Source organism: Panthera uncia, assembly GCF_023721935.1.
Source record: "Panthera uncia isolate 11264 chromosome C1 unlocalized genomic scaffold, Puncia_PCG_1.0 HiC_scaffold_4, whole genome shotgun sequence".
Lineage (NCBI taxonomy): Eukaryota > Metazoa > Chordata > Mammalia > Carnivora > Felidae > Panthera > Panthera uncia.
Genome location: NW_026057585.1, coordinates 8493063 through 8518380, shown reverse-complemented (window position 1 = coordinate 8518380; position 25318 = coordinate 8493063). Strand labels below are relative to the sequence as shown.

The window sequence follows — 25318 nt, the reverse complement described above, 5'->3', positions numbered from 1 at the left end:
TCTAGAAAAGAGAGGACAATTACGTCTCATGAGTTAAGACTCCATTTATTGAATTCATATTTTCTAATATATGGGCTGTGGTGTTTCTTTTGCACTATTAGTAAAAATAGATTTTGCCAATCAAGAACCACTTGAACTCTGACCCGTATTTGGCATTTAAAGGCATCCTAACTTAGTGGTTAAGAGTATGTTTAAGGGTCTCTCTAGGTTGGAATCTTGGTTCCAGTTTAGACAGATAGCATAACCTCCTTGTGCCTGAGTGTATGTAAAATGAGGTATAGTTGAAATGGAGATTATAGAATAACTAGAAAGCACCAAGCTTTCTCCTCCTTATAGAGCCTTCTCTGTATCCTATACATTCTCATATTGGATTTATCACTGCCCTGTAATTATATGTATACTTGTCTCCTCTACCAAATTTTTCTTCAAAAACAGTGTCAACGCCTTTCCCTCACCTTTTTTCTATTCGTAACTCCAAATGAAGTGCCTGGTACATAGCAGATTAGACATTCTCAAACTAGTATCCTTAGAAGTTATCTGGGATGATTATAAAATACAAATTCCTGGATCCCATTCCTAAGTTTCTATTTCAGTAGTCAGCAAACAATTTTGGGGAACACGGAATGGACCTTCAATGTTTGAATCAAATTATGTGAAAATTATCAATATAAGTCAAGGTAAAAGGTATTAAGGTAAGATCAGTAATATTTAAGCATTTTTCAAGGTACTTCTAAACTCAGTTTTTGTAATTTGATTTGTAATCATATAATTTTGGATTTCTAAATCATGAGGAAATCTCTAAAACTATTTTATTTATTCATTTATTTGTTTGTTTAGTTAGTTGAGAGAGAGAGAGAGCCAGCGCATGAGCCGGGTAGAGAGGGCAGAGGGAGAGAGAAGAGACAATCTCAGGCAGGGTCAAGCTCAGCATGGAGCCCGATGTGGGGCTCGATCCAACAAACCTGGGATCATGACCTGAGCTGGAATCATGCTCAACCGACTGAGCCATGGAAGTACCCTTCTAAAACCATTTTAGATACAACTATTTGTAGACTTATACATCTGACTACATTATGCTAATTATAAAATATTTATGAAAAGCCCTGTCTACTTGACATGTTGCTATTATGTGAAAAATAGACCTTTGTATTTCCTGATAATTAGACTCACTGCGGAATAAAATTAACTGTTATTCTCAAAATGAAGTTTTTATTAGAAACATTTATATTAACACTAGCCAGAATTACATTATGTAGGGTGCTGAGAGCTCTTTAGACTCAGACTTCAAGCTTTTGATTTGCCGGGGTGAAAAGTTAACATAGACATTTATCCTGATATCTAAGATGTAAAGTACTCTATAAACACCTTTAAAGGAACATAAGGCAGATAAAGAGACACCATGTCATATTTTAATGGGCCATTTGATGGCCCTGTATAGTCCACTGCCTCCTGAGTGGAACTGTGGGACACACAGTGTCACTTAGGGTATATACTTCAAGCCAAATGGCTGGACTAAAGGTTTACTTACTCTTGGAAAACAAGATAAAAATGCCCACACTGGGGGTGGTAGTATTTTTCAAATTCTGTATAGGACTTTGAATAGAAATTTGACAAATTCTAAAATACCTGATTATTAAAGACCACCACTATAGGCAAAGTCATTTCAGTATTACTGGGATCAGATGCTTTTAGGATATCTTAGTGAAGTTTTACTGTTTTAATTGGAATTAATTCTTTATGGCAGTATGAAAGTTTACATCACACAAAGCACAAACAAAAAACTCTTTTTAATACTGGGTCTCTCCTATGCAGTATGGTGCTTAGTACTACTGGAAAATATGGACAGGTTTAGGATTTGTTATTTCAATTATTTTTAGGCAAACCTAATCTGACAGTATAACATGAAGTAATTTGTAAATTTCACATGTGACTAAATTGAGATGGGAGAATGAGTTGATGAGTGAGCCTAGTTGACCACTCAGCATTTGAATCTCAACACTGCTTTGTTGTCTGCACAACACGATGAATGTAATAACTCTCATTAGGTGATAAACCTTTGCTTCCTTGTGAAAAGTGGATCTAAAAAGAAAGCCAACTGCCAGTACTAATAATGAAAGACATCCAAGTAAGTGATGGTACTCAACTATAAAAAGAAGTTCTATGTAAACAGAATGTTGTACATTAAAAACCATGATGTGAATAAACCTATTGTATGCTCTTCAACTGGGTGAATCACCCAAGTTGAAGATTTCCTATGAGGACAATATTGAAAAATTGACTATTAATATCAAATAGAATAAATAAAAGCTACCTTTAGGATTTAACTAAGAGTACATGTGTATATGCACATACACGGGACAAATTTCTCAGGATTCTTTGAACAATACAATGACTTTACTATCACCAGAAAAAAGGTGGACTTATTTTCAAGTATGTTTCTTGGGAACTAGCAGTAGGTTCTCTCAAATTAAGAGTAAAGACACCAGGTCATAAAGTGCCAACTCTTAGCACCAGAGAGACTTAAAACTTCATAGGAGGTGAATGACGTTACAAATCAGAGAATCTACTAATCTAGTTCTATGGAATTGTATTACTTTTCTCAACTGGAAAAAAAACTAGGTGTGTGCCAAGTAGATTTAAAAAGCTAATCTCTTTTAAAAATTTTTTAGAATTGTAATTTACAGTCCTATATAAAATAAAATTGCTGGCTTATAATAAAAGGCTCTAAGTTTCAGAGATATGAACAAACAAAAAGGAACTGGTAACACAGTTTATATAAATCAAGGTCCCAGAACTGAAAATTAAAAGTAGTCTCTCAGAGAAAGGAATGGTGAAACTCAGTGTGTATTTTCACGAACACACCCAAAAACTGTTTTGTGGACAGCCAATCTGATTTCGAATTTCTGAACTGCCACCTGGTACCTTTAATCAACACTAAATCAAGTCTGAGGCAAGACATTACATGGACAATACTCAAATAGAAAGATAATAACTTCCTTCCTTCCTTGACAATCTCCAGCTGTCATTCAGAAGTGGAGTTATTTGATGGCTTGGGAAGCAGTGTCCATTGAGTTTTCCTTCCTGACCTGAAGAGATTCACTGCTGATGGACAATAATTCTCGAAGTTCCTTATTTTCAAGCTGGAAAAAAAAAGGTATGTTTATTTCAGTATTTTGATTGTCAAACTGTATCAGAATACATTGTTTTGGGCCAGGAACAGAAAGCATATTAATTTTAAACATTTGAAAGAAACAAAATAACTGAGAATTTCCTAAAATACTAATTATTAATCACTTAATATACATTTACTGAGTAATTTATATAAACCACATGTTAGGATTACAAGGAAAAAAAACCAAAGTCTCTCTCCACCTGAGGTATTCAGTGCTTGTTGTACTTTTTGTGGTTCCCGCTAGTTTTACTACTATTTCTTCTACCTTTTAAATTCCTAATAATATTTTTACTGTGCTCAGTCTTTTCTTCTGAATGTGCTACAGTTTTGGAGGAAGGAAGAAAAGGAGAAGAAACTACACATGGGTCCACAGCCAGGTACCAGTGGGTGTCCTACATATATCATCTCACAACAACATGTAGAGCAGGTACCATTCCCTACATCCATGTTCTCTAGAAGACGAGGACACTGTGGCTCACCAAAGTCCAAAAACTTGTCCAAACGCAGACAACGTGGATGTGATACTGCTAGGGTTTCAATCTGATGTTGGTGTCCTTTCCACTTAAAATACTGAGTAAAATTTGTTCCACATTTCTTTAGGGCTATTTCCATATTTCAGGTACATCAGGGATACTACAGACAAGGTTGTTCTACTGTTTTAACTAACTCCTAATTCCTACTTGGGACCTTGTCTCTCCCTTTGATTTCCAGCTAGGGCAGCTTGCACTCTGTATCCTCATTCTCTCTGTAGGAAATTCTAGGAAACCATAGCATTTTTAGGCTTCATCAAGAGTCTGCGTCCATGGTCATTAAATCGTCTAACATATAAAGTGCTTCCCTTAGTACTGTGCATCTCTCCTAGCATGTACAAACCATTTCATATCATATAAGTACTAGTCTTATTCCTTTCAGTAGACTCTGTGCAGGGATCCTCTCTTTCTCTCTGATATTTCTCAAAGGGGCCATGACAGCATCTTGTAATAAGCAACATTCAAATGATTTACTGTTATGTGTTTTCTTAATAATTTTATGGGATTCTAATACCTCCAGGTCTTTTTTTTTCCCTTGGTAAATTATTGCTATTATAATAAAAATATTACATGAAAAGAGCCTTTAAAAAATCAAAACTGTAAGGCTTATAAAATAAATAGCATGCCCTTGGCTTTGTTCCCCAAGGGCAACCACTTTTAAAACTTTTATCTATTTCTTTTGGTACTTACTTCCATAGTTAATAAATGAATAATTAATAGTAATTATTATGCCTGTACTGCTATATATATATTTTTAATGTTTATTTTTGAAAGAGAGAGTGTGAGTGGGAGAGGGGCAGAGAGGGAGACACAGAATCTGAAGCAGGCTCCAGGCTCTGAGCTGTGAGCACAGAGCCCAATGTGGGGCTCGAACTCATGAACCGCGAGGTCATGACCTGAGCCGAAGTTGGATGCTTAACCAACTGAGCCACCCAGGTGCCCCTGTACTGCTATTTCTTGATGATCAATTTAAGACATTATCTGACTTCCTTTTATAGCAGAGGAGGGATTTTAGCTCACATGTAATCTGTCTCTTCTACTCTCTCTACCCTCTCAATATGATAATATCTCAATTTCTAGCCAATACATAGTTGGCATTTTCATTGTTTGCTGCTGATTGTATTTACTTTCTTGGAAAGGATATAGAACAGGAGTTTTAATTTTAAATCATGAACACACAGAAAACATCAATATACTGCCTAGGATAGCAATGGCATACCTTCTGGACTCTAAGAAAACTCCCTGAATATTGTGACCCTATAATAGCAACAATCTTACCTCTAATTGGGCTAGTTTTTCCTGAATCTTACAAAATTGGTCATCATCCACCTGAACTGCTTTCCTCATCACTTCTCCCATTTCACAGATTCTGTCAATCTGACTCTCAATTTCCTGTAAAGATTAAGATTAAGAAAAGACAAAGGTGAAAAGTTATCTTTTCTACAGATGTTCACGAGAACATATGCATTATGAGTTAAAAAATTCCTTTAATCTATGCTATAGAAGTTACACAGGAGTTTCATCACAATCTGAGTCTGAAGAGGCAAAGACATAATCAAGTTATCTTGTGGTATTCACAAATAAATAATTTGTTTTCAAAAGATTGATTCTAGTCTAACCAACCACTGGCCATTGAACAACATCTCTAAGTGGCTGTTTAACTTAAATTTGAGTATATTTATTGGCAGGAAGCTCACCGCATTCCAAGGTACCTTATTCTATCATTGGACATATCTCTTCGCAACTTTTTCATGTGAGTTAAACTGTTGTTTTTTTTTTTCTTTTTTTAAATGTTTATTTTTGAGAGAGAGTGAGTGAGGTGAAGAGAGAGAGGAGGACAAGGTCCAAAGTGGGCTCTGCGCTGTCAGCACAGAGCCTGACGCAGAGCTTGAACCCATGAACCGTGACATCATGACTTGAGCTGAAGTCCAATGCTAAACCAACTGAGCCACCCAGGCACCCCAAACTAAACTGTCTCTTTTAAGGTTCAAGTTTTTTCCTCCAGATAACAGAAAATCATTTATTTTTCTCTTCTAGATGAGAGCTATTCACATATTTAAAATATTCCTGCTCCCTAAGACTTTTGTTAAGTCAGTAAAATGCTTTCAAAGGAATCTAAGATGCAACTTATCTTTCATAAATTCCCTGGAGCAAATAGGTGCCCATCTTTTAATCCTGTTTTAAATGATATAGTACATGTGAATGTACAATGACAACTATGAAGCACTCTACAAACATAAGCACAATTACTAGGTCTCCCAAATTAAATCATAAGCAACCAAAGTATAGAAACTACACCATGTATTTTTTTTTTTTTAAATTTTTTTTTTTTTCTTTTCAACGTTTTTGTTTATTTTTTTGGGACAGAGAGAGACAGAGCATGAACGGGGGAGGGGCAGAGAGAGAGGGAGACACAGAATCGGAAACAGGCTCCAGGCTCCGAGCCATCAGCCCAGAGCCTGACGCGGGGCTCGAACTCACGGACCGCGAGATCGTGACCTGGCTGAAGTCGGACGCTTAACCGACTGCGCCACCCAGGCGCCCCTACACCATGTATTTTTTTAAAACCATACTTCTTTTTTTTTTTTTTTAAATGTTTATTTATTTTTGAGACAGAGAGAGACAGAGCATGAACAGGGGAGGGTCAGAGAGAGGGAGACACAGAATCGGAAGCAACGCTCCAGGCTCTGAGCCATCAGCCCAGAGCCCGACACGGGGCTCGAACTCACGGACGCGAGATCGTGACCTGAGCTGAAGTCGGATGCTTAACCGACTGAGCCACCCAGGCGCCCCTAAAACCATACTTCTAACAACATAGTATGATGCTATGTAGTTCAGTTTAATAAAGGTTTACTGACTGCCTGCTATGTGCCAGGTACTATGTTAGGGATAAAAGAAGAATTCATGCTCCTTACAATCAAGGAGCTTATAGTTTAGTGAAAGTACAATAATAACCAACCAAATATTGGGGCGCCGGGGTGGCTCAGTGGGTTGAGCGTCCAACTTCGGCTCAGGTCATGATCTCGTGATTTGTGAGTTCGAGCCCCGCATTGGGCTCTGTGCTGACAGCTTGGAGCCTGGAGCCTGCTTTGGATTCTGTCTCTCTCTCTCTCTCTCTCTCTGCCCCTCCCCTGCTCACTCTGTGTCTCTGTCTCTCAAAAAATAAATAAAACATTTTAAAAAATTTAATAAGCAACCAAATATTTACTGAGCACCTTCACCACTACCTGGCATTATGTTTGGTCAAGGAACTAAGCATCCATTAATCTTGAAAAGAGATCTTGGTGAAGAAGGGAAGAACCTTAATCCCACTCAGAGAAAAGCACCTGAACAGTCCCTTACCCCCTTCTTTCTATTCATATCCTTACAAAGGTATAGGGAAATCAAAGCAAATATGACAAACATGAAAGGAAAACAAGCTTACTTTTCTTCAAAAACAAGCAAACAATTTAAAACAATTCAAGATTTCAATCCTGTTCATTTAGAACTTATTCATCAAAATTTCTTACTGCAGAGTGAGACTGGTGAGCTTTCAGGACTGGTTCAGCATCCACGGCCTTTTTAGCAACCATTAATTGTAACATCTGTTTCCGGTACTTGCTCATGATGAGTTCCAAAGCATCCTGGTGTTCCTCCAAGGAAACCCATAGCTCTATAAGAAAATAAATAAATAAAATCACTTGGCAGTGATGTCTGAGAGAGAGCTCTCAAAGCCAAAGCTCTTAAAGTTGGAATTTTATGACAGTCCATGAGATATTGTGAATGCAAAGTTATAACTCAGTGTTTAAGTCCACAAAACTCAACAGTTAAGGTCTATCTGAAAAATAACTTTCTAGGCAGAGGCAGAATAGTCTGTTTGAAACAACATGGGATGTAGAACCAGAAGACATGGGTTTCGGTTCAATTCTGTGAGTTACTAGCTTACTACTACTCCTATGCAAATCATTTAACCTCTCTGAGCCTATTAACTGCATTGTAATATTAAATACTGGCTTATCTACCTCAAAATGAAGATATGAGAATATAATGTGATGATATATGTGAAAGCTCTCTGTAAACTGACATACAAATAACTTCATACTATCACTGATCATTTACTCATTAAACCTGAGAATATATACCCTGAGGATAAAATTCATTTCTTCCACCTTGCACAAGAACATTTAAAAAACTTCTTCAATCTTAGTGTTTATGTCAATTAATAAACAAAAAATTTAAGCTCTTGAGGATATTAACTCTTTTCTTATGCAAATATCCATATGGGGATACACAAATAAGCCATGCAATAATTCAACTCTACTAAGCACCCACTTTGGTAAGCAGCCTATAAATACAAAATCAGTCAGATGACCTTAAAAAGGGTAACGTAAACTTTATTGTTACCGGGCCAGCAAGGGATAACGCTTTTTCAAAGTACTAATCCGGAGATATATATAAGATGTGAAGTTAGTTTGGCAAGAACTTTTGAAACATTATTGGATATTAGAAAATAATAACTACAGAAAAAGACCTGACTAACCTCTGTTTTCCTGCTGCAAGTCTCTAATCTGTGTGTTCTCTTGGGACAGCAGAATGTGAGGTTTGAATTTGGACATGTCCTTTATATCGGGTGCATCTTCTTGATACTGGACAAACAGAGACAGGCTAAGCGCGCCGTTAACAGGAAAACAGCCGCGGATGCAACCGAAGAAGTTGGGGTCGGGGCTCCAGGGCAGCATTCTCAGCCCCGACCCCGCAGAAAGGTCTCACCGCCACCCTCTGAGAGCAGGCATAAATTTAAAGCCGGGTTCCCACCGTCCTATGCCCTCCACCCCTCCCGGTGCACAGAACCCGCGGGCACGGCCCCCTACCCTCTGCCCGACCTGGTCCGGAAGCGCCGTCCCCGCCTCCCTCATAGCGGCCACCCGCCGGTGCAGCGCGGCGGACTGATCCACTAGCGACTCTGCGGCCGCGTCGTGCTCCCGCAGCCGCTCCAGCAGCGTCTTGGCGTCTGTCAGGATCTTCTCGATGGTGCAGCTCATAGCGGCCCAGGACCACGGCCCCCGGCCCTGCTCACCTACACGAACCTTCCCTGAACCTGTCTCAGCGTTACAGACGTCACTTCCGGTATGTTTAAAAGGCGCCTAGGCAGCCGCCATATGCGCCTGCGCAGTGGCGGCCCAGTCCGCCGGTGACCCAGTTTAACCAGCAGCCTCGCCGTGCGGCCCCGCCTTGCGCGGAGCCCCAGGCCTGGCCTGGCCCCGCCTGGCCCCGCCTCTGCCTTCTGGCTCCGATGGCCAGGTAGTCAAGCTGGGTTCTGGTCCGTGTCTTTTTTCCCAGTGGGTTCTGACTGATGTGGATTGCTGTTCAGGCATCTTTTTTTTTTTTTTTTTAATTGGTGCTTGGTTTCTTTTTAAAATTAATTCTTAAAAATTGTGGTAAAATACACATAAAATGTAGCATATTAAGCATTTTCATGTTTATTTATTTTGGGAGATAGCTAGAGCAAGTCGGAGAGGAGCAGAGAGAGGGAGGGAGGGGGAGACAGAGAGAGAGAGAGAGAGAGAGAGAGAGAGAGAGAGAGAGAGAGAGAATGAATCCCAAGCGGGCTCCACGCTGTCAGCACAGTGCCGGATACTGGACTCCATCCCACCAACGGTGAGATCGTGACCTGAGCCAATATAAAGAGTTGGACGCTTAACCCAGTGAACCTTTTTTAAATGTATACTCTAGTACTGTTTAAGTGCATTGCCTTCCTTATGCAACCATCACCACCATCCATTTCCAGAACTCTTCCTCTTGCAAAATGGAAACAATATGTCCATTAAATACTAACTCCCTATTCTGCAGTCCTCTCAGTGCTTGGTAACCACTAACCTACTTTCTGTCTGTATGAATTTGACTACTTTAGATACCTCAAGTACGGTAAGTGGAATTATACAAATCATATCTGTTGTTTTGTTACTAGCTTATTTCACCTAACGTGTCCTCAGGGTTTATCTATGCATTTTAGAATTTACTTCCTTTTTAGGGCTGAATGATAGTTCATCAAATGTATGTGCCATATTTTGCCTATCCATTCATCCACTGAGGGACACTTCCACCTTTTGGCCACTGTGAACAGGGATGTTTGCTTATCTGTTTTGAGTCCCAGCTTTCAATTCTTTTAGGTATTTACTAGAAGTGGAATTGCTGGGTCATATAATAATAATTCTGCCTTAGATTTTCTGAGGAAAGATCATACTGTTTTTCACAGTGGCTGTACCATTTTACATTTTTAACAACATTGCATAAGGATTCCAGTTTCCCCACATTCTTGCCCACACTTGGTTCTTTCTTTCTTTCTTTCTTTCTTTCTTTCTTTCTTTCTTTCTTTCTTTTTTGATAGCTATCTTCATGGGTATGAGATGCAGTCATTATTATTTTCTGCTTGCCTATTTTTCCTTTCTAATTCAATTAACAAATAATAAATTTAACCAGAATGGCACTGACTTCCATACTATTTGTTATATTGGTTTATAAGAGTTTACCATATCAAGCTTGTATGCCAATCTTTGTTCTTTTTCATTCATTACTTTAATAAATATTTTTGGTGAGACTCCTTTGGTTCAGGCACTGTTTAGTGTCTGAGAATGCTTCAGAAAATGACACAAGGTCTCTGTCCTTAGGGAGTTTATATTCTAATGGGAGAAAGAGTTCATACTCATGAATAATTGAAGTTCATGACAGCATAAGGAGGCTGGTAAAACAGGCAAGTGCCTCAGAGAAGTAGTGACAGGTTAGAGAAGCAGCGGGGAAAGAACTATGCTTTTTACTTTTGTATTTCAACACATGGCACAATGGAGACATTCAATGATTGTCAAGAGGGTGATGGGGAACAAGTTAAACAAAAATAACAAATCAGGACCACTGATCGACAGAATAAAGAATAATGTAGAGCCACAGATACAAAGAGGTTTCATTCATTCATTAAAACAAAACAAAATACCCTCCCTAAGTGATCTCTTTCACTTATTTACCTTTGACTTCTATTCAGGGATGATGGTTCTCAAATTCATCTCTGTAGCCCCAATCTTTTCCATGAACCTAGAATATATTTGTATTCGCAGAGGGAGAAGATCAAAACCTGATCTCATTATTGATGTTTATATACCTGCTCTTCCCCATTTCAGTAAAGAGCATATTCATATATCCATTTGCCCAAAAGAGCATCCTGGAAGTTGTCCTTTATCCTTCCTATTTATTCTTTACACTTAATTAGTTATCAAAGCAATCTATCTCCTTTATACCATTAGGACATATTTCCTTCTTTTTATTCTCACTGCTACTGGGTAGTTGGGCCATCATCCTTTCTCACCCAGATGCAGCAACAGTCTCCCAACTGGTCTTCTCCCTACCTCAAGTCTTCTTCTTCTCTAATAGCTCTCCCTTAAGGACACCACAAGCCATGCTGCCCTTTCCATGGTGTCAATTATTCTTCTATGCCCCACCCATGTTAGGGCTGAAAACTAGACTGTCATTGTAATTCCCCAATGACATTGCCAAACCATTACTTGTACTTGGTTGTGTAATTACAACCTCTACTTTATTTGAAGTTTACATCATGCAGCTGAAGAATCTTCTGTCCCTCCTTATTGTTGTCAGTTACTGACTACCTTGGATAGTTCCCTTTATTCGTAGGAATAAGGAATTGGCTTACAGTCTTTTTGATTACTTCATTGGTTTGCTCTCATCTTGGGTGACATTCATGTCTATGTGGACAATTTGTATAATGTCTTCCTTGGCCTTTTCATTTCAAGAGACATTGAATTTATTTGGGTATCCATGACCACACCCTTGATCATTCACTAACAATTTTTCCTCATTGGGAATTTAAACTTTCAGGGGCACCTGGGTGGTTCAGTGGGTGGAATATCTGACATTGGCTTAGGTCATGACCTTACAGTTCCTGAGTTCAAACCCCACATGGGGCTTCTCGCTGCTGTTGGTGCATAGCCTGCTTTGGATACTCTGTCGCCCTCACTCTCTGCCCTTCGTCCACTTGTGCTCTCTCTTTCTCTCTCTCAAAAATAAACATTTAAAAAAAGGATTTTAAACTTTCATATCTAATCATTTGACTGCAACCTTTATTTTAATCTGTCTAGTTCTTGCATACTTTTCTCCCACTACTGTCTCTTTGACCTCATCCAGCTCTTTCATTTCTGAATATGTCATAATCTCTCTACCTATCAGATTATTTTGTTATGCTCTAGTTTTCTTTCCCTGAAAAGACAGGGAGCTTATGATAGCCAATGTGAACCACAGTCTCTCTAGTACCCTTAATTTCTGTGCATATAATTAATAATCAATAATATACTTTAATTATTATATATACTAAGCCATATTATTATATAATATGTTACATGTTATGTATAATTATCATACATTAATTATTAATTATATATATGTATATTTATATATCTTTTTTTTCTTTTAAGTGGGCTTCATGCCCAATGGGGAGCCCAAGATGGGGCTTAAACACAGGACTCAGATCAGGACCTGAGCTGAGATTGAGAGTTGGATGCTTAAGCGGCTGAGCCACCCAGGTGCCTCTGTGCACTTTTTTAAAAAGCCAAATGCAAACAGTAAACTCCAACCCTTGACCAATACTATGATTCTAGTAGTGGTTAAAACAGGATACAGGGTTTTTGTTGCCATTTTTGCTTTTATTTCTATGAACAAGTGTTGAGCATGTTTATAGCCTTCATATGGGAAGGATCCAATGGAGGAAGAGTTAAAAGAGAGGAGGGGGACGTATGAAGGAGGAAGAACCAGAAGAAAAGGGACATAGTAACTATTTAATAAATTTTTTCAGGAGTTACTATCTCCATAGTCAGAGCCACCGCTGCTGCCATCCTATCTCAATCTCCTATGCCAAGATCTTGGAGAAGACCTTCAAGTGGCTCTGCACCTTGCAACAAAGAATAAAAGATGCCAAATTTACCCAAGAGCAGTATCCTACCCAAATCCCAGTGATAATAGAACCAAGAAAGGGTGAGAAGCAGTTTCCTATCCTGGATAAAACTGAGTTCTTTGCACCTGATCACATCAAAATGCGTGAACTCATCAAAATAATTAGCAGGCTCTTACAATTCAATGCCAATCAAGTCTTCTTCCTGGCTGTGAATGGACACAGCATGGTGAGTGGATCCATGCCAATTTATGAGGTGTATGAAAGTGAGAAGCATGAAAATGGTTTCTGGTATATGGCATATGCCTCTAGGAGACATTTGGAATGAAATTGTTGGTCTAAGATTAGAAAACTGGGTCTATTTTATTTTGCTCCTTTGTCCTCCATATGGTAAGTTTTGAGCTCTCATACCTATTTTTTTTCATGTTGTTGCTAACTAATGGCTTTCTAGGACTTGGTCTTGAAAAACCACAGACCTTCATAATTATGGTAAAAGAAATCTCAATAAGATAAGGAAAAATGTTTAGTCTTCTAGAAAGTCAGAAAAGCAGATACTCATTTTGTATCATAAAACTTCTTGTAAATGTTAATTCTAATTAAGAGACACCCTGACTTCAGAGATTGTTGCTATGGTCTGTGAAAATAACCTTTAACATCTAAGAAGTCTGTAATTCTGATTTGCTGTTTTACTTAATAATTTGTCCAAGCCCTAACTCCCTGTACCGGTGACTGTGACCTTCCTTGGAAAGAGATCTTTCCCCAAATGATATGTCTCCCCAAAAGATATGTCCAAGCCTTAACTTCCTATGCCTGTGAATATGACCTTACTTGGAAAGAGATCTTTGCATTTGTAATTAAAAAAAGGATCTCAAAATGAGATCATCCTGGATTAGGATGAACCCTAAATCCAATGACCGTCGACCTTAGAAGTGGCAGAAAAGGGGGTACCTGGCTGGCTTAGTCAGTAAAGCATGCGACTCTTGATGTCAGGGTTGTGGGTTTGAGTGTTGGGTGTAGAGATTACCTAAAAGATAAAATCTTTAAAAAAAAAAAAAAAGAGTGACAGAAAAGAAGAAGACACACAGAGTCAAAAAGAGGAGAAGGTCATGTGACGGAAGTAGAAATTGGAATGGTGTGTTTACAAGCCAAGGAATGCCAAGGTTTGCCTACAGCCACCGGAAGTTAGGGAAAAGGCATGGAATAGATTTCCTCAGAGCCTCCAAAGGGTATCAACCCTGCTGACACCTTGACTTCAGACTTCTGGCTTCCACACATCTGAGAGAATAAACTTATGTTGTATTAAGCCACCCGGGGGTAATTTATTATGATAGCCCTACGAAACTGATACACACATATAGTTGTTTTGTGTGCGTGCGTGTGTGTGTGTGTGTGTGTGTTAACGGAATCAGAAGAACATCATTGGTGATCACTGGCGATGTTCTTCTGATTCCGTTTAAAAAAACCCACAAAAAACAAAACAACTATATGTGTGTATCAGTTTTGTAGGGCTATCATAATAAATTACCACTGGGTGGCTTAACAACATAAGTTTATTCTCTCACATGTGTGGAAGCCAGAAGTCTGAAGTCAAGGTGTCAGCAGGGTTGATACCCTTTGGAGGCTCTGAGGAAATCTATTCCATGCCTTTCCATAAATTCACCCTTCTTCTCCTTCATGTATGGAGATTAAAAACAAAGAAACAAAAACTGTGATGGGTATATTTCTTAAGTAAACAAAAAGCCTATTCTTATTTAAATTAATGAGGGAATCCAAGAAACAGGCATTTGGGGTATTATCACAATGTTGGGAGAACAGCAAGATGGGTGGTCCTAGTTATGAAACCCAAACTACCTCTTGTTGGATTAGACTCTGCTGAATCTGCTTGCCTGGCAGAGTGGGAAGGCAGGTGAATGCAGCCCCAAAGTCCTATTAACAATGGTGGAGTCAGTGCAGACCAAAGGGTGGCTGACTATGCTTTTAATTGTTCATTTTTAAAAAACACTTCTGTGTATAATCCAGTGTTTATCATCTAATGTGCTCCAAATCTTTCACAAGTGTGCTGACCAATTCTGATCAATTTGTAAAACTATATGCAATAGGGTCACAAATTTACTTTTATTACACAGATATGTGCACAAACTGTAGCTTATTTTCTGTAATCTGCAATTTCTTGTGAACCCCCATGTCCACCTTATTAGGTAAAATAGGGCAAAAACCCCAACCCTAACTTTTAGTTGAGTCTGATAAACTTAGTCTAATTAGGTAATTTAACAGTTTCTTTAGGTAAATCAGATTCTTATGTGTGATTGTTTTTCAGATTTCATCCCCCTTTCCCCTCTTTGATCCATGATGGAGTATGGGTATTTGAAGGTGTTGGGCAAAGAGTGTCCCCTGCAAACCCCAGCCTTTGGAGGTGTGATTGGTCTGTGGTTGGTCTGGTTCCATCCCTCAGAAAGCTTGGTCTTTCCTCTCTAGACTCCGGACCTAGTAGTCCTCCCTGACCCATATGCAGCAGTGGGGAGGGGTTTATACATCTAATACCTCCTTAAGGCCATACCTCTCAATAGGTTCCTGGCTGAGGCAGTATTTGGAATCCTTAGTTATAGGACCACCTGGGTACCTCCTGATGTTGCAGTGAATTCCTCTGGTAAGTTTCCTAGCCAGTTTCTCAGCTACTGCTCTCATTTCCTTAGAGGCCAGTGGGAACATCTGGGTGTCTTCCATGTTGTGATCACCGTTTCTCTTTCTCTTTTTTAATATTTTGAGAGAGAGAGAGAGAGCGCAGTGGAGGGGCAGAGAGAGAGGGAGACACAGAATCTGAAGCAGACTCCAGGTTCTGAGCTGTCAGCACAGAGCCCCATGTGGGGCTTGAACCCACAGACCGTGAAATCATGACCTGAGCCGAAGTCAGATGCTTAACCGACTGAGCCACCCAGGTGCCCCACCATTTCTCTTCTTTATATCAGCAATGGTTGTTGTGGGGCCAGCAAGGAGTCCTCCTCTTTAACTAACGAGATACAGATTATCAAACTCTTTGTTTAAAAGAAATCTACCTAAGTCGGGGGTGGGGGTGAACAGGTTAAATGGGTGATAGGTATTAAAGAGGGCACTTGTGATAAGCACTGCGTGTTGTATGTAAGTGATGAATCACAAAATTCTACACCTGCAAGTAATATTGCACTGTATGTTAACTAACTGGAATTTAAATTAAAACTTGAAAAAAAAAGAAAAGAAAACTTGCATTTAGAAGGTTAGGTTCTGGAATTTTAACTAATTAATTTTAATTTAATTTAAATTAGTATTATATGAGAGAGCAGACCCGATGAGTTCAAATTTTACTAGAAGAAATAATAATGGTATGGAATGGAATGCTTTACATCTGCATAGAATTTCAAATGGGAAGCAGGACAAAACATTCTTCTATTTTGGACTTTAACCTGGGACTTCACAGAAGAAAGGTCAGGACCTGTATGTGTCTGTGTCTTCCCACAATCTTCTGATTTTTTCCACAGTCCACCCTGACAGAAATGGCAAGATATTTTTTTTCTATTTCCTCTCAGGCCTGGACACTCCCAAAGTATCCCCTCCCTCCTTTTTGGAACTGTAAAGTGAAAGGAAAGAGAGGCCAGTTGATTAATAAGAAAGCAAATGAGGTATTATTTCTAAATGCAATATATGTTATGAAGTTATGGAGTTATTTGTCAGCAGAAACACTGAGTTAGGTGAGATATGAATCGCTGTATAATATAGAGTATCAACCTGGGTTAAGAGGCAAAGTTGGCTCCAAAGCCTACTGAATGTTCCGTAAAACATGAATGAGATTGTAAATAGTTCACTCTGTAACATGGGCCCACCTAAATGGGTAGGCACTGTGTTCTGATTCAAAAGATTTATCACCCTTACCCTCATCCTTGACTGATCAGTGTGTCCCTAAATTATGGAAACATATAACCAACAGTGACAGATCCCCTTCCATCGTATGGAGAGCCACATCACAGAAGATTCTTGGAATTTGAAGATTTAGCATTCGTGACCTTTGAGTATTCTCAAAAGATCGTGACAGTCCATGAAGTATGGTGATTTTTCTACTACAAGCTAGTGTGTAGGGTCTCTGCTTAGCTAGTGGGTTCGTTTAAGCAACAACTTAACTCTGCACTGGCACCATTTTATTGTTGCATATGTGGTTTTGTATTCATTTTGTGGGGAAAATTATATGCTGCAGTCATCTTTTCAAATTTGCAGTATCATAAAAGTCTCAGGCTTTTTCACTCAGGAATGTTATGAGTCTACTCTATAAGAAACTGTTATGCCTTTGTAAGGAAGACTGTGTTGGTTGAGGCAAAGCTGTGAAGTGATAAGAAGATAGTCAAGTTGTCTTCAAAACTACTTTGAAGGAAATGGGAATCCTGAGATGGTGAAGTCTGACCACCTTGGTTTGCATCAACTCAGAGAAAAATGAAAATGCTTAGCCTATGCCAGATAAAATGGGCAATTTTATCAAAGTTTTGCCTTTCACATCATGCATACAGCCAGAACTGGGGAACATAGGTTTGTTTATAAGCCTTGACAAAAAGCCGTGCAGGTTCCCTGAGAACTCTTGAAAACTCTGCAGCTTTCAGCCCTAGCTGAAAAATATATTAGACTGTTTTTGTTTCCCCCTTGAATTTTGAAAGAAATGGTGCTAATCAAAAGGCCCATATTCTAGATTCCTGATTGATGTAGTCATCTCCACTGTTTTAAAGAGTTATCTCCAGAGATTTACTAACAACTTACCTGTGGCCCTCAGACATTATGATTCTGGCAATCATGTCAGATTCCTTTGTGTATGTCCACATGTCCATTGCCAATCACCTTGGGACCAATTTGCCAAACAGATTATATCAACAGAATTCTGGAAGACAAATTCCACTACCATATCTACTCTAGATAACAGTGCTGGTCCTCCTACCTCACCACTGCAGAACTGCAAACAATACTTTAATATACTTTTTACTAAAACCCACAATTCCAGTACTCTCCCACAATTTCCCACACTGTTGAACCACAACCCTCCAGGACATCTACATTATACAAAGCAGAGTGCTTCAGTATGCACAACAGAGAGTGGCCTTACAGGAGAGGCAGTCTTGTGGAAGTCCCTGTCTAATTCTCTTGCTATGCTTGTACAATCTATTCCTATCAAAATCTGGAAGATGACTTTTTGGGTCCATTCAAAGCCACAGAGATAACCAACTCCATTGAATTCTACCTCTCATTATGCTATTCTGTGATATTTTTTCCTATTACCATTCTGTACTGTGCCTCAGGAGGCCTACATCCTGCCCCCCTTCTCCTGACATGGGAAGCCAAAGTTTACAGAAGAGAATACTGGTTTTATAGAACCATAAACATCTCTGACACCTGGTCTAATGGAAGGTATTAGATCCAGAAGAGCTGTCATTGGGACCAAACTCCTACTTCAACGAGAATAATAGCAATACTGATGTTTAATAAGTGCTTACTATGTGCCAGTCACTGTTCTAAGGACTTTATATTAATTACTTAATCCTCATGATTATCCTATGTGTTAGATTTTTTTTCTTTTTTCTTTATTTTTTTTAAGGCTAGTTGAGTGAAGCAGTGGGAGTGGAGAAGGAACAAAGAAATCTGTAACTGGCTATGATCAATTAATTGTAAACACCACTGCACTCGGACCAGCCCCATGTATTAGATACTTTTATTTCCTACTTCATGCATGAAAGAGCTTTAGTATTATCTGTCAAGCTCAGACTTTTATGATAAGTCAGGTTTTGGTTATACAATCGCATAATTCCTTACTAAAAATCTTGGGTCCCATGTATTCTGAGATTCAGAAAATTTAAGATTTTACGGAGGCACTGAGATCTATAATATTAATATTATAGAACACCCTTGGCAGGGTCTGGGGAAGTACTCAAAATTAAACAGATTTCTGCAGCAAATAAATGCATATTGATTTAACATGGGTATTAAAGATTATATATAACCTCACTCAGCAATAACCCAAGTCATGTTTTTTGTTTTACTTTTTAATACTAGCTTTATTGAGATATCATGTATGATGAATTTCACCCTTTAAAAGCATACAATTTGGTGGTTTTTAGTAGATTTTAGAAGTTGTGTATTGATCAACACTAATTCTAGGACATTCATTACCTGAAAAGAAATTCCATAACCATTAGCAGTCACTTCCCATTTCCCTCTCACCCTAGTCCTTGGCAACCTTAATCAATTTTCTGTCTCTAATGATTTGCCTATTCTGAGTATTTCATATTAAACAGAATCATAGAATATATATCTTTTGTGTCTGACTTCTTTCACTTAGCATAATGTTTTCAAGGTTTGTCTATATTGTGGTGTGTATGAGAACCTCATTCCTTTTTATGACTGAGTAATGTTCCATACAATGGAACAATATATCACATTTTATTTACCTCTTTATCTGTTGATGGATATTTGGATTGCTTTTTGGTTATTATGAATAATGCTACTATGAACATCTGTGTACAAGTTTTTGTGGGAACATATGCTTTTGATTTTTATGGTTAAATACCCTGGAGTGGAATTGCTTGGTCATAAGGTAACTCTACATTTAGCTTTTTGAGGGACTGCCAAACTATTTTCCAAAGCAGCCACACATCATTTTACATTGTCAGTTTCTTCTCATCTTTGCCAACACTTGTTATCCTTCCTTTTGTTGTTGTTGTTAGAGCCATACTAGTGGGGCGAAATGGTATCTCACTGTGTTTTTGATTTGTACTTCCCTCATGGCTAACAATGTTGCGTATCTTTTCATATGCTTAATGGCCCTGATATATCTCCTTTGGAGAAGTGTCTATACAAACACATTGATCATGTTTAAGTTGGATTTTTTGTCTTTTTGCTGAGTCATAAGAATTCTTTGTATATTCTGGATTTAAGTCCCTAATCAAATATATGATTTGCAAATATTTTCCTCTATTTTTACTTTCTTTATGGTAGTTTTTGAAGTACAAATGTTTTTTAATTTTGATGGAATGTAAATTACCTGTTTTTAATTTGTTTTTTTATGTTGTAGCTGTAATAGCTAAGAAACTCCTGCATAACACAAGGTCATGAAAATTTACTTTTGTTTCATGTAAGAGTTTTATATTTTCAAGTTCTTACATGTAGGTCTCTTATCCATTTTGAGTTAATATTTGTATATAGTGGGAGGTAGCCAGCTTTGCTGCCAAATGAGTTATGAAAACAAGCTTTCAAATTTCAGAGATTTTTGGATTTTGTAAGAATATTTAAGGGATTATAGGCCCTTATGATCCTGCCCCCTGGCCACAGGTGGTCGAAGTAGGCATGGACAAGTCACATGAACTGGAAAGAATGTCATTTTAAGGACAGTAGCCAGTCTCTATATTGTATGATGGAGCTTGGAGTTGTTCTGTAAGCATTTTGGTGACCTCTTTCAGTGTTGGAGATGTTGAATAATGAGTAATAGTACTTACTGTATGGGGATGATCCTGACCGGGTGAAACAAAACAAATTAATATGCTTAATTTCGAGATGATTAAAGTTTGGCTTAACAGTGTGAATTATGTGCATCTTTTACACATAATTGCATCTTTTACAGAACAGGCTGCCTACAGTTAATTGTTTTCTTTATCATTCCAGAATAGGCTGCTTTATGACAGAATATAATCATTACTTTTATTTGGGAGTGTGTATGTCTTTGTTACGAATGTTTGTTTGTAAGAAATTGGGAGAGCAGACCACAAGAGGAACATGAAGATCTGAAATCTTTTCAGTGTAACCTGGAGGAAAGTATGGGAAAAGGAGCTGGACTGGATCTGACACGGTGGCAGCTGGGTGAGACAGTCAGTGAGCCACATGTGATCCCTGTTAAGGCTGAGTAAGTCAGACTTTGGAAACTCTAAACTATTGTGGCTTCCTGTGGCCAGGGCCCATATCATATTTTGTGTGGTGGGAAATAGGAGATCTTTCCTGAATACCACACTTGTTCCCACCGTCGGTCATCCTTGAGAAGGAGATGAGGCTCCTAAGTAGAGAAGGCCAGCCTTTTACTCTGGCTGGGTCTGAGAAAGAGCAGGAAAGCCCATGGCCTGGGAAGGAAAGGGTAAAAAGCGTTGAAAGGACCCCGAACTTTGGGAGGAGAACTGTCATTCTATACCACTGTGGCCGACTGAAGGTCACTGGTAGGGAACCCTCTGTGGTAAAGTATTGCCAGTAGATACAAGGGCAATGATGACTAAAATTTTGTTTTAAATAATCATCTTTTCCTGTGTTGTAATTTCTTTTATCTTTTATTTTTTTATTAATTTTTAAATATTTATTTATCTTTGAAAGCTAGAGAGACACAGAGTGTGGCAGGGGAGAGGCAGAGAGAGAGAGAGGGAGACACAGAATCGGAAGCAGGCTCCAGGCTCTGAGCTGTCAGCACAGAACCCAGGAACCATGAGATCATGACCCGAATTGAAGTCGGATGCTTAACCAGCTGAGCCACCCAGGCGCCCCTGTGTTAGAACCTTTTAGAGGGCAGAGATTTGTGGGAAGTCCTAGATTTTTAAGTCTTGACAGAGTAGGTCTGAAGGTGGGAAGTGAGAAGCTTTCCCTGGTGCCACACCTTTAAGTCAGCCTGGCAAATGTGAAAATGTTAGCCGTAGACAGGCTAGTACTGTTTGTGGCTATGTATTGAACTTCATTTCCTCTCAAGTCTGTTTCCATCTGATCCTAATTCTTGGCTTCACCTCTTATTTACAGTTCTGCTCCTGCTCATTAGACTGGCATCAGTATTTGGTATTCCCTGTTGGACTTTTGGCCTTTCCTCAAGGATGTGTCTGACAGCCACTTTAGTATTTCAAGTCTCCAAATCAAGCTTTGTTTGGGGGTGATGAAAATGCTCTAAAATTAGATTTGTCGTGACGGTTGCACAAGTCTATAAACATACTAAAAATCACTGAAATGTACACTTTAAATGTATGAATTTTATGGTATATGAATACTGAATATGGTTGTGAATGAAACTGTTAAAAAGTCAAGGTCACTGGCCAGTGCACAATAAACATAATAGTAGCTTATATTTTTAGTGTTGACTATGGGAAACAAAATGGTCTCAAGGCTTTATTCATATTTTTCCCCACAACTGTATGAGGTAGGTATTATCACTGTCCCTACTCTTACAGAGAAGGAACACGTAATTTTCTCTCAGCCTTATAGCTTATATGTGCCAGAGTCCAGATAAGAATTGGGAGTCTGGCCTTAGGATTAGTATTCTTGGCCACTATGCTATAGTGCAGTGTTTGGTCAGGGTGGGGAGTTAAGTATGTCTGTTTTTCTTATTTGAAAAAGGAGGTAAAATTAGGTACCTAGAATGGTAGCGGGGGTGGTCATTGAATGCTTGGAATAAAGTACTGAAGTGACTCAGAAGGCGGATCATTTATTTCTTGTTACATAATAAACTACCCCCAAACTTAATGGCTTAAAACAATAACTATTTTGTTCATGAGTCTGCAGGGTAGTCCCTGTGGTCTGGGTCAGGCTGGCGGATTCTGGTTTGTGATTGCTTGGCTGGCAGGAGACTAGATGGGAAAATATTTAAGTTGACTTTCTTAGTCATTTTAAATTGGCTTAAGGTGTAGTATATAATATTGTCAATTGAAGCATAGTGGAAGTTCAGTTTTCCAAATCTTGCTTAACAGTTATTCTTAATTATCTAGGAGAAAGAGAATACAATGTATTATATTCTTTAGTATTTTAAGTATTTCAAGTCTCAAAATCAAGCTTTGTTTGGGGGTGATGAAAATGCTCTACAATTAGATTGTGGTAATGGTTGCACAACTTTGTGAACATACTAAAAATTTGGGTATTTCGGTTGTAAATAACATGATTGAGGCTGTTCACTTAGATTACTTATGTTAGTGTTCTTTTGAGACTTCAGTCTAATCTCTCATTTAGAGACTATCAAGATATTTTACTATCCTATGTTTCAATTATTGAAGGAACACTCCTTCAATGTATCTTGGATAATCAAGTCTGCTTTGAAGCTCTAGCATCTCATAGAAGAGGAATTCATTTTAGGGTCAGGTCCCTCTGACTCTAAGTCAGTAGCCTTAACTGTCTTTATCATATTTGACTTTATTGATCTAGCTAAAATGTGGGGACTATTTTCTCAGCCATTTGAGAATTTTCTGCTTCAAGCTTCTGCCTCCAGCTACTCCTTTATGCCCATTTCTGCAGTCTTCTCCCTGATGGATAGTTGCATGTCCCAGTAGGTGAGAACTAAAATGTAGTCTTATGTTTATGTCATAATACTGTCCTGTTGGACCACTCAGCTTAGTTTGTCTGTTCTACTGATGGTCTTGTATGAGATGGGCCATGTTCAACAATAAGCCAAGAAGTTCCAACAGGTTGCTCCTAGGAAGTGAGGATTATGGTTTTTATTTCAGGCCTCTTCCTTTTCTCTGGTCACAAGGCCATACATATTGTGGTCAGTGTTTTGTTTGTTTGTTTGTTTTGTTTTACTTTTTAAAAAAAATTTGAGTGGAGTTGACACGATGTTACATTAGTTTCTGGTCTACAACATAGTGATTCAACATCTCTATATATTATGCTATGCTGTGATCAGCATTTTTCTTTTTTTTTTTATTTTAAGATTTTATTTTTAAGTAATCTCTACACCCAACATGGGGCTCAAACTTACAACCCCAAGAGCAAGAGTCATATGCTCCACTGACTGAGCCAGCCAGGCGCCCCTCTGTGACTGGCGTTTTGAGGAGGATAGGCCAGTTTATCTCCTGTCTTCACCTACTCCTCCTGAACCACTGTATGGGCTTTGAATATACCTAGTTGAATATATCTAGGTTTAATCTGGATAAACACCTACCAGCTGTGTAACCCTGGGAAAGCCATTTAAATTTTCTGAGCCTCAGTTCCCTCATCTATAAAATGAGGATTACATGAGTACTTGTGTAACATGGTGGCTGTAGAAATGAAAGAGGCAATATATACAAAGAACCAAGTATAGTGCCTGGTCCATAAATAGTCGGTGCTAGTCTGGGATGATTTCAGGGTTAAATAGCACAGAAGATTGAGCTGTGGAACTAGTCAGTTTATTGAGAAATGACTCCTAAGGAAAACAGTCCTAAGGTGAGGCAGAAGTAGAAAAACTGACCCTAGGGCTGGAAGCACACATCCTGCCATGATACTCTTCAGTCATTACTGCAGATCTCAGCTTACCCTGAACAGTTATCCAGCCAGATTCCTGGGGAAGTTTCTTTGCAAAGGTGCCAAATAGCAACTTTGCCTCTTTACGGCAGCTCATCAGTTGAAGACTGCTGGAGTCTGATGCTTTGGACAGCCCAAGTACCAAAATCCACTAAACCTGTCTTTGAAAACATAGTGTGAACAAAGGGAATAAGTGTATTGCTTACAAGATATGCAGGTATGTAAACAAACAAACAAACAAAACCCTGGGGAATTGCATCTCAACAACAACTTGGAATGATTATATGCATTATTCCAAATATATATTCTTTCCTTTTAGGAGTTGTAAACTCAAAGACCAGGAGGGGCCAGACAGGAATTGTGAGTTAATTGAGCTTAGTGCTAGTAACAGGGAGTGGAGGGCCTTGGGGTCAAAGTGAATTCAAGAGAGCTTGTTTTTCACACACCCCCGCTCTCCCCCCCCCCACCCCCAGATAATCACAGAGGATGTTTCTTGACCAATTCCCTTTCTGACACTAGTTTCACCAGTCATAAGTGATTAGAATTATGTTAACACTAAAACAACTATTTATACTGTCTCTTCCTTCTAATGCCTTACTTTCTATCACATTTATTCTTTTAGGTTAAAGGGAATAGATCCGTTGTTCACTCCAATTTTTAGCGTTTGACTTCAGTTTGATAAAATACTGAAACGCGGGTACTGAGTGAAAAATGAGGTTGCTAAAGGTTAATGTTTTAATGCTTTTAATATCTAGTAGTGCCACTTCTGCATCTTGTCAAAATGAGACAAGTTCCATTCTGGTAGGACTCAGAAGAGCTGCTAACAAAGAATTACTTGATTTAGTTAAAAACAAGAAAGGGCAACTCTTCCCCTGTATGCAGCTATCATCCAGAGCAACTATCCTCCTCCTTAATCTAAAAAAAATACCCATTCTAACTCTGACATTAATGTAAAGAGAACTGTCAAGTAGTCATAAACACTACATTAAAAATGTGAAAAATTTTTTATTCTTACAATTAGAACCTGAGCTGATCTGTCAGTGCTGCATCACACAAAGCAGACTGGCAATACCAAAACAATCCTCAGAAATCATGTGCATTTCTATAACATTATGCCAAACATAATATCAAGGAACAAGGGGAAGTATAATGGGAAAAATGTTAGAGTGTTTAATTCTATATTTTAATGTGCATTTATAAAACATATCTGACAGTCTAAAACCAATGGTGAAATTTCCAGGTAAAAAGTGTTAGTATCATAAGTGGTGACTGAAATTCTCCCTGATATCATTCAGTTCTTTAATTCATATAAAGGAGATTCACTTGTCGATTTAAATCAGATGGTGTGTGTGTGTGTGTGTGTGTGTGTGTGTGTGTGTGTGTGTGTTTCCTCTCAGAATACGGACCCTTAGCAGGTGCCTATGTACCTTTGCCACTTTGGAGAAAAATGAATAT

The 25318-nt window shown here is 38.6% G+C and overlaps 1 protein-coding gene and 1 pseudogene across 1 annotated transcript; one reads left to right on the top strand and one right to left on the bottom strand.

Annotated features, from left to right (window-relative positions):
• Positions 1-1189: 1189 nt before the first annotated feature.
• SIKE1 (suppressor of IKBKE 1) lies at positions 1190-8806 on the bottom strand. The gene is made up of 5 exons (XM_049616508.1): positions 8565-8806; positions 8222-8327; positions 7212-7354; positions 4981-5094; positions 1190-3140 (listed from the first exon to the last, which is right to left on the bottom strand). The coding sequence occupies exons 1-5, from the start codon at positions 8721-8723 to the stop codon at positions 3039-3041; spliced, it is 624 nt and encodes a 207-aa protein (XP_049472465.1). The 5' UTR covers positions 8724-8806; the 3' UTR covers positions 1190-3038.
• Positions 8807-12422: 3616 nt separating this feature from the next.
• On the top strand, positions 12423-12973 carry LOC125913408 (microtubule-associated proteins 1A/1B light chain 3B-like; annotated as a pseudogene).
• The last annotated feature ends 12345 nt before the right edge of the window (positions 12974-25318 follow it).